At 41.8% G+C, this 13473-nt stretch overlaps 1 protein-coding gene across 1 annotated transcript in view; it reads right to left on the bottom strand.

The window, feature by feature from the left end:
* LOC137632899 (zinc finger protein 330 homolog) overlaps positions 1 to 13473 on the bottom strand; it is a 74709-nt gene that overhangs the window by 21362 nt on the left and 39874 nt on the right. The window contains exon 4 of the mRNA XM_068364993.1: positions 11746 to 11859. Coding sequence (XP_068221094.1) covers positions 11746 to 11859 — 114 coding nt within the window. The remainder of the gene's footprint in view (positions 1 to 11745; positions 11860 to 13473) is intronic.

Raw genomic sequence — 13473 nt, 5'->3', positions numbered from 1 at the left:
CTGATGCCTTTTAATATACAGTAGTACTGTATAGTAATGTATTTCAACAGGCATAATTTTGTAATTTAGAAGTAGCGTATTAACCCAGTAGTGAAATCTTATCTATGTATCTAGGGTTTTAGTGCTATTAATTCTATACTTACCCCAATCCCCAAGGCAAGAGAAAAGAGATATGTTGATCACAGGGGTAACACTAGTAAGAAAACATTCCCAACACAAATCAAACATGGTGTGACCAAAACTTTTTCAAAATGAGATAAAAATCAGAAATTTTTAAAGTAATTTGTATTTTCCTCAGTTATACAAACTTGATTCCCTTAATAGGAGTATGCTCTCAGCAAAACTGGATGCAGTGGTTAAAACTTAATGAGGCGTTCGTAGTTATTTGGAAAATGCCGAGTAAACCTCACACACACAACAGGCTACTGAACTCCCACTTTGACCTCCAACCTGGTAAGGCAGGAAGTGTAACTTGGTCTTAGGTTTACATGATTAGGAAAAATATAAATGACTTTGAGTTTATATACATTTGGCCATCCTCCCCTTCATTTGGGAGGAAGGGGGAGATACTCCTAAACAAAACTTATCTGACGTTCAATCCAGGAAATATTGGAGCATCTGCTGCACCCAAAGGAAAGGGAAGAAATAAGAGGTAAAAGGACCAGAATCCTACCTCTCATTCTCAACTTATGCCGCAACATCTACCTTAGACAAGATGTTTCATGTCCTGTGAAGGAACCAGGTTTACCACATGATCTGTTGAGCAACTACCACCGGGCCTAAGATATACGGTAGGTATCAAGGAACCTGTGTGTATACTGCCGTAGATAAGGCAGAGAAGGTTATCTGTTGTCATAGTATTCATTTTCAAGAACTGTGCCTGTGACAACTCTTCCAGAAAGCCGAGATAGATTCAATATGTCTGACTTCGTGAGCTCGAATCCGGGGTGATCCTTACCTGCAGAAAAAGTGTCTGACTGTTCTACAAAGCTGAAATAAACTGTTCTAGGGTCTTATTCCTTTAATTGCTGTTGAAAGAGTTGTAGTGTCCTCTTAAGACAGGAGGGTAAGTCATCCTGGTCCCTGTTAGTCACTTATTGTAGAAAAAGATGAAGAAGGAATTGAAGTCCTGAACGGCTGGGTTGTAGGCCCTGGCCTGGAACTTTTGAGCCAAGGGTATAGACATGTAACCTTCAAAATAACTTGTGACACAGGCAAAGTTATGAAGATTCCTACTTGCTTTGTTAGAGCTAGGTTAGAAGAGGACTGTCTCAAGGGTTGAAGCCCTATCTACCACTCATCCTACAAGTTCGATCTGGAATGCTTGAGAGACCTGCAAACTTGCAAAATATTCCATGTGGCTTAAGCACCCCAGGAACTCCTCACAAATATTGTTGATTCTCGCAGAGTCCAGACCTAATACCTAGAGGAAAACTTGAATCAAGGGTTGAGCAGTACTCTTTCTTACAAAGTCTGAGGAGCACCCCAACAAAGGAAGATAGGAAATAGTTGATCTGAAAACCATTCGACATGTGGCTGCTTGGAAGCGATCAGGATTATGATGAGCCTCAATGTCGTCAACCGAGTATTGAGTAATCAGCGAAATGGGCAAATGGGTAGAAAGAAGAAAGTGTTGGAATTCCCAGGAATGTTGGAAGGCGTCCTCCAGCGCTGCCATAGATGAGACTGGGGAGCAGAATATTGGAAGTATCTTGTCCAACTGAGTAAGGAGCTGGTAGAACCATAGCAAAAACCAGAAAGTAAAGAGCCTTTCTGTCACACAATGATGTAGACCAAAATTGGCTATTACATCCAACTCCTTTTAATTGAGTGTGTTTGTTCCAACGTTTCTCCTGCCTAGATGAACTTTGTGAAAAGCTCTACTGTGGTTGTAAACTCCCCAAGAGTGCACTTATTTGTTAAGATTCTGTGAAACGAGCCCCTTTGGTGGCTTAAGTCACGAATGGAAGCATTTGCCATTTATCTACGCTACCGAGTGCTTACCAAATTCCTTTGGAAAGCTTGTAAAGCAGCAATGCTGTATGCATTACAGATAGGTTGAAATAACAGGTGCATTACTTCCGTGGATCGTATCTCAAGACGGATAACATACATCGGAGCGCACCATCCCTTGTCAACCATGTCTGTGGAAAGCAGATCCTCTAGAGGAGAGAAATCCAGCGATAAGGATCGTCAGGTAGCTACTAGGATATATCGTCCCGTATTCCTGCTCAACATAATCATAAGGTAAGGTGAATGCTGGTTGATGATTAGTAATGCTTAAGGAACTATTGGAGTGATCATTGGAGAGCTGCCAAAAGATTAAAGCAGCCAGTTGAGGGCGCTGGAAGTATGTCTGTACTATTCAGTTGTTGAAAACAAAGTGGGAACTAAGTGGTCTGTCAGGTGGGTGGGGCTTACTCACCACTCTCCAGCTAACTACCAACACCTTGTTACTATTTAAAAAATGTGTCCAGTTTCCCTGAAAGCATACTTCTGTTAAAGGAGGAAGGTTTGTATTTAAGTAGAAACAGACAGACAACAAGCAATGTTTGTTTAGTTAGTAGTTGAACTTCATTGCTGATCTCTTGATCAGTGAAATTTAGTAACAATGAAACAGCTTAATACTTGGATGATGACCAGCTATGGAGATTGCCAGCTGCTGTTTCCAAGGTGTAGAGTGTTCAGAGCAAAGTAATAAGATACGACTTCAGAGAATGAAAACATTGAAGCATACAATGAAAAAAGGAAAAAGAGCTGTTTGTCAGGAAAAAAATAGGCATAGGAATTGCAGGAGGGAGAACTCTGGGGAAAAAAAAGAAAGAAAATCATGATGAACAAACAGAGGAGAAATAACGTATAGCTGTTTATGTTTAATTCCAATGAAAATTATGATTAAAACTTCTCTTTCACAATAAATTCTACCAGGATGATCAACTTTAATTTTGAGTGAAAAAGTTTGTATTTCTCACTTTGCTTTATACTTCTGTTGCTAGATATTTGTTGTGTATCATAAGAGTTTACGTCAGATATCCACGAATACAGTGGAACCTCTACACACGAACGTATCTACATCCGAATTTTCCAACATCCGAAGTAAAATTCGAGCAATTTTTCGACTCTACACCCGAATTTTATTTTGACACACGAAGTAAGCAATTTTCGTCATACCGGTTGTATCCGAATTTTTCGACACGCGAAGTACAATTCGAACACGTTCCTACTCTACACCCGAATTTTTTTCGACACCCGAAGTAAACAATACCCGTGCACGTAGATAGTACTCATAGCGCCGGATGTATTTTTTATTTCCGCCGATAGAAGGCAGCATTTCTACCTCGGAGGGACCCTCAATTAGCGTGGCTTGAGACATTCCTCTGTTCTCGTCGGCTTCGTGTGGTTGTGCCCTTTGCGTTCTGCTATTAACTGTGTTTTAATCGTGATTTTTTACGTTCATCCTTTTACGGTATTTTACGTAAATCATGGGTCCTAAAAGGCTTAGTTTCGCAAGTGGTAGTGGTAGTGGTGAGAAAAGGAATAAGGAAATGCTTTCTTTAGAAGTAAAGCAAGGAATTATTGAAAAGCATGAGCGTGGCGTCCGTGTGAGTGAACTTGCAAAAGAACATTACGACGAACTTACTACAGAGGAGCTCAAGGAACTCCATGCTATGTCTGAGCACATGAGTGATGACGAGGAAGGGATCGAGGAGGTAGAACATGTGTTAGGTTCGGCGCAAATAAAAGAGGTGTTAGGAAAATATCAAGACGTGGTCGACTTCATCGACAAATACCATCCAAAGAAATTGCAGGTTTGTCATGTAGTTGCGCAGTTTGATGATGTTTCCCTAATTTATTTTCGAAACATTCTGAATAGCTGTACCAAGCAACTTTCTATCGATAGCTTCTTTAAAAAAACTACGAAGCAAACTCGTGATGAAGAGGAAGGAAGTGGTTCAAAGAAAACGGCAAAGAGTGAAGCGAAAGAAAGTGAAACAAAGAAAACGGAAAAAATTGAAGAGAAAAAAATTCAATCAATTTCAAGTGTAGAGAGTGAAAGTGATTAAAATTAATCCTCAAAAAGAAAAAAAGAAAATGTAAAAAAAAATATAAAATATAAAAATAGAAAAAATAAATAAGCTAAGTTAGGTTAAAGTTCACTTAGTGTAAGTTAGAATAAGTTACGGTAGTGTACGTTTATCGTAGTCAACCTCTCTACCTCCTCGCCGCCCGTCCGTCTCCTCTCTGCATAGCAAGACCAACACCTGCGCTGGACTTTCTAAGGTAAAGTGACGCTAAAAACCCGTTTCTTATTTATTATTTCTTGATAATTATTCTTTTTTACATGTCTATTATCTAATTTAGAGTGCATATTGTCATGTGTAATTATGTGTAGTAATTTATTAAGGAGTTATCATAGGTTTTTGGGCTCAACCACGGATTAATCCTACTGTATTTCAATGTATTCTTATGGGAAAATTCGTTTCTACATCCGAACATTTTCTACATCCGAAGTCGGTTGTGGAACGGATTAAATTCGTATGTAGAGGTACCACTGTATACTATTTTCTAGGATGAGTTTCTGGCCTATTATTAAAGAGATTCTTTGATATTGTAGAGTTCAATACACTGGTTACTAATTAATTCATTTTACCTTTCATCCACAGGTAGATAAGATTATCTAATTTTCCTTTATAGCTTCTTTGGAAGTCAAATCTGTATCTTTGCAATCCTTAATTCCTACACAAGCAAGTTTTCAGCATAACTAAACCATATTCTCTAAGATACTGAATGATAACATGAAAATCCCTTCAAATATTGTACATATTGCACTTTCTTCAGGAAAATTCCCAAACAATACACAAAAAAGACAAAATTGCAAAACAATACCAAAATTATACACTGTAGAGTAATCAGGCTAAGGTATATATTATTCATTACTATATATGTATACAACTGAACAGTTTGTTGTTTTGCCAGTCTACCTGCTTAGTTAACCAAAATATATTACTTTTCTCACTAATATATAAAAAATGTTATTTTCATTAGTAAAATAAATTTTTGAATATACTTACCCGATAATCATGTAGCTGTCAACTCCGTTTCCCGACAGAATTCTACGGGAGGGATACGCCAGCTATCACTATACTAGAAGGGGGTGTACTCACAAGCGCCACCTGTGGCCAGGTACTACAGTACTTGTTGTTGACGCCACCTCACTTTTTCCTCGGTCCACTGGTTCTCTATGGGGAGGAAGGGTGGGTCAATTAAATCATGATTATCGGGTAAGTATATTCAAAAATTTATTTTACTAATGAAAATAACATTTTTCAATATTAAACTTACCCGATAATCATGTAGCTGATTCACACCCAGGGGGGTGGGTGAAAAACCAGTGTACAAGACTAAAGGATAGCTAAGTATCCCGTATTTCATATAATCAGTTATCCACAATAACAATGAAATAATAAGTACCTGGTAAGGAAGTCGACTTGAACCGTTACTCTGCCTTTAATAAGATCGTCTTCCTTACTGAGCGCAGCGTTCCTCTTGGAAGGCTGAATCAACTCAAAGGTGCTAAAGTATACAGGGCTGCAACCCATACTAAAGGACCTCATCACAACCTTTAACCTCGGCACTTCTCAAGAAAGAATTGACCACCCGCCAAATCAACAAGGATGTGGAAGGCTTCTTAGCCGACCGTACAACCCATAAAAAGTATTCAAGAGAAAGGTTAAAAGGTTATGGGATTATGGGAATGTAGTGGCTGAGCCCTCGCCTACTACTGCATTCGTTGCTACGAATGGTCCCAGGGTGTAGCAGTACTCGTAAAGAGACTGGACATCTTTGAGATAGAATGATGCGAACACTGACTTGCTTCTCCAATAGGTTGCATCCATAACACTCTGCAGAGAATGGCTCTGTTTGAAGGCCACTGAAGTAGCCACAGCTCCCACTTCATGTGTCCTTACCTTCAGCAAAGCAAGGTCTTCTTCCTTCAGATGAGAATGTGTTTCTCTAATCAGAAGCCTGAATAGTAAGAAACTGAGTTCTTAGAACTTGGAAAAGAAGGTTTCTTGATAGCACACTATAAGGCTTCTGATTGTCCTTGTAAAGGTTAAGACCTTTTTAGATAGTACCTAAGAGCTCTAACTGGGCAAAGTACTCTCTCCAGTTCATTCCCCACCAAGTTGGACAGGCTTGGGATCTCGAACGACTTAGGCCAAGGACGTGAAGGAAGCTCGTTTAGCAAAAACCGAGCTGCAAGGAACATGTAGCCGTTTCAGATGTGAAAACAATGATCCTGCTGAAGGCGTGGATCTCACTTACTCTTTTAGCTGTTGTCAAGCACACGAGGAAAAGAGTTTTTAATGTGAGGTCCTAAAAAGAGGCTGATTGGAGAGGTTCAAATCTTGATGACATAAGGAACCTTAGGACCACGTCTAGATTCCAGCCTGGAGTGGACAACCGACGTTCCTTTGAGGTCTCAAAAGACCTAGGGAGGTCTTGTAGATCTTTGTTGGTGGAAAGATCCAAGCCTCTGTGGCGGAAAACCGCTGCCAACATACTTCTGTAACCCTTGATCGTAGGAGCTGAAAGGGATCTTACTTTCCTTAGATATAACAGGAAGTCAGCAATCTGGGTTACAGTGGTACTGGTTGAGGAAACTGCATTGGTCTTGTACCAGCTACGGAAGACTTCCCTTTGAGACTGATAGATTCTGAGAGTGGATGTTCTCCTTGCTTTGGCAATCGCTCTGGCTGCCTCCTTCGAAAAGCCCCTAGCTCTTGAGAGTCTTTCGAAAGTCTGAAGGCAGTCAGACGAAGAGCGTGGAGGTTCGGGTGTACCTTCTTTATGTGAGGTAGACGTAGAAGGTTCACTCCTAGAGGAAGAGTCCTGGGAATGTCGACCAGCCATTGCAGTACCTCTAAGAACCATTCTCTCGCGGGCCAGAGCGGAGCCAACCAACGTCAGCCGTGTCCCTTTGCGAGAGGAGAACTTCTGAAGTACCCTGTTGACAATCTTGAACGGCGGGAATGCATACAGGTCGAGATGGAACCAATCCAGCAGAAAAGCATCCACGTGAACTGCTGCTGGGTCTGGAATCGGAGAACAATACAATAGGAGTCTCTAGGTTATCGAGGTAGCGAACAGATCTATGGTTGGCTGACCCCACAGGGCCCAAAGTCTGCTGCAAACATTCTTGTGAAGGGTCCACTCTGTGGGGATGACCTGACCCTTCCGGCTGAGGTGATCTGCCATGACATTCATACCGCACTGAATGAACCTCGTTACCAGCGTGAGCTTTCGATCTTTAGACCAGATGAGGAGGTCCCTTGCGATCTAGAACAACTTCACGAAAGAGTCCCTCCCTGCTTGAAGGTGTAAGCCAGGGCTGTGGTGTTGTCAGAGTCCACCTCCACCACTTTGTTAAGCTGGAGGGACTTGAAGTTTATCAAGGCCAGAAGAACCGCCAACAACTCCTGCAATTGATGTGAAGTGTCCTTTGCTCCTGATTCCATGTTCTCGATCATTCCTGTCCGTCCAAAGTCGCACCCCAGCCCGTGTCTGATGTGTCCGAGAGGAGACGGCGGTCGGGTTTCTGAACAGCCAAAGGTAGACTTCCTTGAGAAGAAAGCTGTTCTTACAACACGCGAGAGAAGACCTCCTCTCTTCGGAAACAGGAACTGAGACCGTCTCTAGCGTCATGTCCTTTATCCAGTGAGCAGCTAGATGATACTGAAGGGGGGGAGGTGGATTCTCCCTAACACGATGAACAGGGCCAGCGATGAAAGTGTCCCTGTTAGACTCATCCACTACCTGACTGAGCATCGGTTCCTTCTCAGCATGCTCTGGATGCATTCTAGGGCTTGGAAGATCCTTGGGGCCGACGGAAAAGCCCGAAAAGCTCGACTCTGAAGATCCATACCCAGGGAGACAATGGTCTGGGATGGGATGAGCTGAGACTCCTCAAAATTGACCAGGAGGCCCAGTTCCTTGGTCAGATCCATAGTCCATCTGAGAATCTCCAGACAGCGACGACTTGTGGGAGCTCTTAAAAGCCAGTCGTCTGACGGAGCCGGACACAAGATCATGGTACTGCTGCACAGTCTGTGAACTGTCAACCATGGGGAAGCGAGGAAGTACAGTGACAACCCGAAGCTGTCTAGACTGTCTGGGTCGTACAGACAACTCCTTATCGGGTTGCTGAGGTTGCCGCACTGCGTCACAACAAGTCACTTCTGCTGGTTGTTGAACGTCTTCCCAGTGACACACTGACTCCGTAAACAAAAAATCCTTTAACAAGGACTAAGCTTGGACTGTATGTCTTGCAACACAGCTCAAGGTCTATGGGAGCAGGTGTGGTAACAGACGGGGTTAGTGACTGAAGTGGAACCATTACCTTCCCTGGAAGCATGTTATGCTTAAATAAAAGTCCATAGGAGGCTACGCAGCTAAAGGCTCCTCTCCAAATGACAGAGTCCTCAAGGGAATATCAGAAGGAGGGAGAAAAGCACTTTCTCATCTACAGGGACCATATCCGAGAAAAGTTAAGTTCTCTCAGTGAGGGTTTCAATGGTGCAAAAGCAGCAGACTAGAAGGCAACATTATGAAACTGCTTGACAGTCTAGTGAGTTGGCAACAACCAAAGATGTATGACTGAGAAGCATGCGGTAAGGTATGCAGAGCATGTTGTATGCAGAGCATGCTGTATGCAGAGCATGCTGTATGTAGAGCATGTTGTATGCAGAGCATGCTGTATGCAGAGCATGTTGTATGCAGAGCATGCTGAATGCAGAGCATGCTGTATGCAGAGCATGTTGTATGCAGAGCATGCTGTATGTAGAGCATGTTGTATGCAGAGCATGCTGAATGCAGAGCATGCTGTATGCAGAGCATGTTGTATGCAGAGCATGCTGTATGCAGAGCATGCTGTATGCAGAGCATGCTGTATGTAGAGCATGCTGTAAGGTAAGCAGAGCGTGTTGCATGGCGTTTAACATTTCTCAGAAATTCCATGACCAGTGCTAGAGTGCTTCATGCATGCTTGCATGGGGTTTTAATATCAACATAATATTTACCTTACATTCATAACTCATGATTCATTTTTGTTTTGAAGATATTTTGCCATAATTCGCGATATTGTTAAAAATATATTGCAAGGAATACATATATATTTTTATATAAGTAAGACAAATAACCTCCATTATCATAATGTTTGTGTAGGCATACATGTATATGATTACAAATGCAAGTTATGAAAGTAATGAGGTGTTATTATTGTCATTTGTTATTTCTCAAGTTGAGGAGAAAGTGGCAGATGCATGCGTTGAGGTGGCTGACTCATAGCATGAGGTTGCTGCCTCAAGGGTTGCGCTTGCTGAGTGGTTGGCGGATGCGCAGTAGCAAGTTCCTGAGGAACGAGTTGAGGTTCCTGAGGTGTGAGCTGTGAGCGATGAGGTAGTGGCTGCGCAGAACACAGTAATTGTCTCGCGAGTTGAGGTTCCTGAGGCGCAAGGCTAAGGTGTTGTGCTTGCCTTGAGGAGGGTTGAGCTCGCTGCAGCGAGAGCTGAGGAGACTGACTCATGGATGGGAGAGGTTGTTGTACCTCAAGAGAGTGTTGCCTCACAGGTGGAACTGCAAGTGGAAGCGGAGGAAGTAAGGTATAAGCTTCCTGTTCCCATTGCTGAGGTTGCCTTAAGGAAGGCGGAGGGAGCTGCACACCACTGGAAACAGTAAACTCAGAACGTGGTAAGGTATCCTGAGGAGCCTCAACATCGTACGCCTGGCAGGCAGTACTGCGGTCAGGCGGAGCGATCGCAGGAGGAGGAGTAACCTTCTCAGCCTGACACTCACGCATCAAGACCGCAAGTTGTGACTGCATGGACTGCAGTAGAGTCAACTTGGGGTCGGCAGACACTAAGGTCTGCTGAGGTAAAGCCTTAACAGCAGAGATCTGTTGTGGCAGAACCTTACTCCTCTTAGGCGGAGTGCAGTCACCTGAGACTGAGGAGAGTCAGAGCTAACCCAATGACTGCATCCGGGTTGTTGAACTCTAACTTCGTACGTCTGGCATAGGTCTGGACTTTACGTTTAAGAGGTCTTGAGACCTGAGACCAGCGTTTTCTCCCCGAAATTTCTTCTGCAGACGAGCAAAATAAGGGCTCAATCGTCTGCGGGTGGGAGTGACGGTCTCTTAAGACACGCCCGCAACCACCGAGGATACTTCTGTGCGCCGATCAAGGCCTGCCGAACCCTTTTGCCCTTCGACATTGCTTCTCCCCTGGGCTTGGGAGCTTGCAAGAGGTCCCGGACTGGGAGGACGACTGGCACGCACAGAAGTACCCTCACGCACAACACTGACACACTTTGCGCTAATCACTTATCACTTTGATTTTCTGTTTGCACTTATTTCACTGAACTCGAAACTTTAAGTGGTTTGTACCTGAAACACGCAATTCTATCCTTTCTCAAAAGTTAGTAATTGCGAAAACAGAATTACAATGTAACAGAAAAATCTAATGAAAGATAAATAATTCAGTGGCTGGAAAGAGACTAAACACTAGATCAAATAAACTACGTTTAAAATCTCTCACCGCATAAAGCTTGAGAACAAGAAAAACTCTAGAAACGTTTACCTTCTTCCCCTAAAGAGACTAGGGAGAAGAGCAAAAACGATAACAACATTACTCGCTTGAACGAAACGTTTATCCTCCTCTTTCTCCCTCCGTCTCTATCTCTCTCTCTCTCTCTCTCTCTCTTGACTTAGAACCTGAGAGAAGAGCCCAATCATATATATCGTTAAAACATATTATTGTTAAAGGAAAATATTTCCCAAAATGAAAAGTTCCTTTGTAGAATTAAAACCATTAAGTTAAGAAAGAATGAACAAAACGCTAGACACGGTTACTCTTACTGCAACGTGACACCGTGAAAATTCTCTCTCTATCGTAACGATAGAGCGCAAGTAGAACGTTCTGAAACGTCAACAACTGCAGAGACAAAACAAAACGTTAGTTCAACTTTGAAAACAGTACGGGACTATCAAAGAAATTCTTTCAAAAACATTAAAATAGCATAATATGTTAACAGGTAAAACCGAAATGACGGGCTCAATGTTAATTAACTTCGGTACAAGAAAAGACCGCCTACCATTAGGAAAGGTCGAATATATAAAAATTAATTTTAATAATTTTATAATAAAAGGAAGTTAATCGAAGAGGCCTATAAAAGGCGGAGAGATATAAAATAAATCTATAACTTTTGTTAAGCAAAATTAAGAAAGAGAGTCTATACTCTCTTAGACACCAACACTTCCGTCTAAGGGAAGGGTCGGCCATTTAAAGGTGAAAGAGAGTTCATACTCTCTTCGTCACCATAATAAAATTAATTCCAAAAGCTAACTAAGCTAATATAGAAGTTTCTAGTATAGCGAATAGCTGCAAATTTTAGAGAAATACTTCACCAAACCGTGAACAATACTCCAAAATCATAAGCGTATCCAAGAACGTCTTGCCGGAAGCACGACAGAGGAAAAAGTGAGGTGGCGTCAACAACAAGTACTGTAGTACCTGGCCACAGGTGGCGCTTGTGAGTACACCCCCTTCTAGTATAGTGATAGCTGGCGTATCCCTCCCGTAGAATTCTGTCGGGCAACGGAGTTGACAGCTACATGATTATCGGGTAAGTTTAATATTGAAAAAAATAGTTTAATTCATAAATACTCAAACCATCCATATTACTTACATCTCTATCACACTCAATGCAACTTGCATCTAAAAGGGGGCACGTACACGCATGAGTTTGTAGACACTTCCGGGCATGACAAACCCAGGCCTCACAGAAATCACAAATGGCACCCTGAAAAGAAAAGAAATGTATGTCTTAAACTTTCTCTCCTCTACAATTCTTAGTTAAAAACAGCTTACCCTAATAAATTTAAAGTAATAATTAATTTGTTACCCTTGAGGACTGCACAATGATGACAAAGAAAGGCAAGAGAAACAATTAATGTCCCATCATAAAACACACAATTAATGATCAACTACATACAGTATTTTATTAATAAAAAATCTTATTTCTATACTAAACTGATGTTCATATACAGTAGTTTCTCCTACGAAGTTAGGTTTTATTGACAAGTACCCCTATTATCATTCCCAAATACAGAATCTTCTGAGGTGGAAGAAGAGACTTTTTCAAATTGATCAACCCAACCATTCCAGTAACCTGAGCAACCACACTTGCTGAATCCTAATTCTTTAAAGAAAAAAAAATAGCTTAAAAATAAATCATAGTCCAGGTATAAAAGGACTCTTAGAACTAGCATCCTTAACAATCATGAAATGGGTTCCATCAAATTGGTAAACACTTGATGGGCTATCTTGAGACTAAAACATAGACACTTGAATTAGTAAATCTTTGACCCAGTGATGAAACGAAGCTATTTCCTCGTATGGAGATGAATAGGGACGTGAAAAAAATGAATATGAGAGGTCTATTGAAAACATCTATTCTTTCTCTTTATAACTCCCAGAACTATCGATGGTGTTTCCAAGGAAAACTTTGTGAGAACTGTAAACATGATGAGGGTCGAGTTATCTAGAACTGGGCCCCAGTCCCTGAGGCATTGGGGACTAGAAATAACGTTGTAAAAACCCAGGGGAGGGTTTAAGACCTCTTTCACAAACTCCATCAAAAGGTTCACAATTGCTAGTTTAAAAAGCAGAGCTTTTACTGTATTTGGTTCCTTGAACGAAGGAGAATTGGAGGCTACAGCTGGCATCTACGAATCTTGATGAAGGCTTTCAAACAAGGTGATAAAAGTGGGAAAGTCTTTGTCCTACTGGGACTTGCAGGGATGGACCATCATAGCATTCTCTGATAAGATCTTTAAGTCTGGTTATCAACTCTTGCAAAATATCTACTTGAGCCGAATCCTGATGTTCTACGACTGTCATGAAAGGTATTCCTTGGCGACAATTCTAAGCATGTAGAAGCCATTGGCTTAAAGGCAAAAACTTGGGCATCAGTAAAAAGAGACCTCAAAGCGTCACTTTGAGTCCTGATACCCACTTGAATAATTTATCATTTGTTGGTAGTAGGTTGGCCCGGGCACCAGCCACCTGTTGAGATACTACTGCTATAGTTATTGGGTACTTTCACTGGCCAGACGGTACTATATTGGATCCCTCTCTCTGGTTATGGTTCATTTCATCTTTGCCTACAAATACACTGAATAGTCTGACCTATTCTTTCCACATCTTCCTCTGCCCTCATACACCTGACAACACTGATATTACCAAACAATTCTCCTTTGCTCAATGTAATTGTTCAGTGGCTACTTTCCTCTTGGTAAGGGTAGAAAAGACTTTAGCTATGGTAAGCAGCTCTTCTAGGGAGGGGGCACTTCAAAATTAAACTATTCTCTAGTCTTGGGTAGTGCCATAGCCTCTGTACCATGGCCTTCCACTC

The sequence above is a fragment of the Palaemon carinicauda genome, chromosome 42, assembly GCF_036898095.1.
Source record: "Palaemon carinicauda isolate YSFRI2023 chromosome 42, ASM3689809v2, whole genome shotgun sequence".
NCBI classification, from domain to species: Eukaryota; Metazoa; Arthropoda; class Malacostraca; order Decapoda; family Palaemonidae; genus Palaemon; species Palaemon carinicauda.
This window is presented reverse-complemented; position numbering and strand designations above follow the sequence as displayed.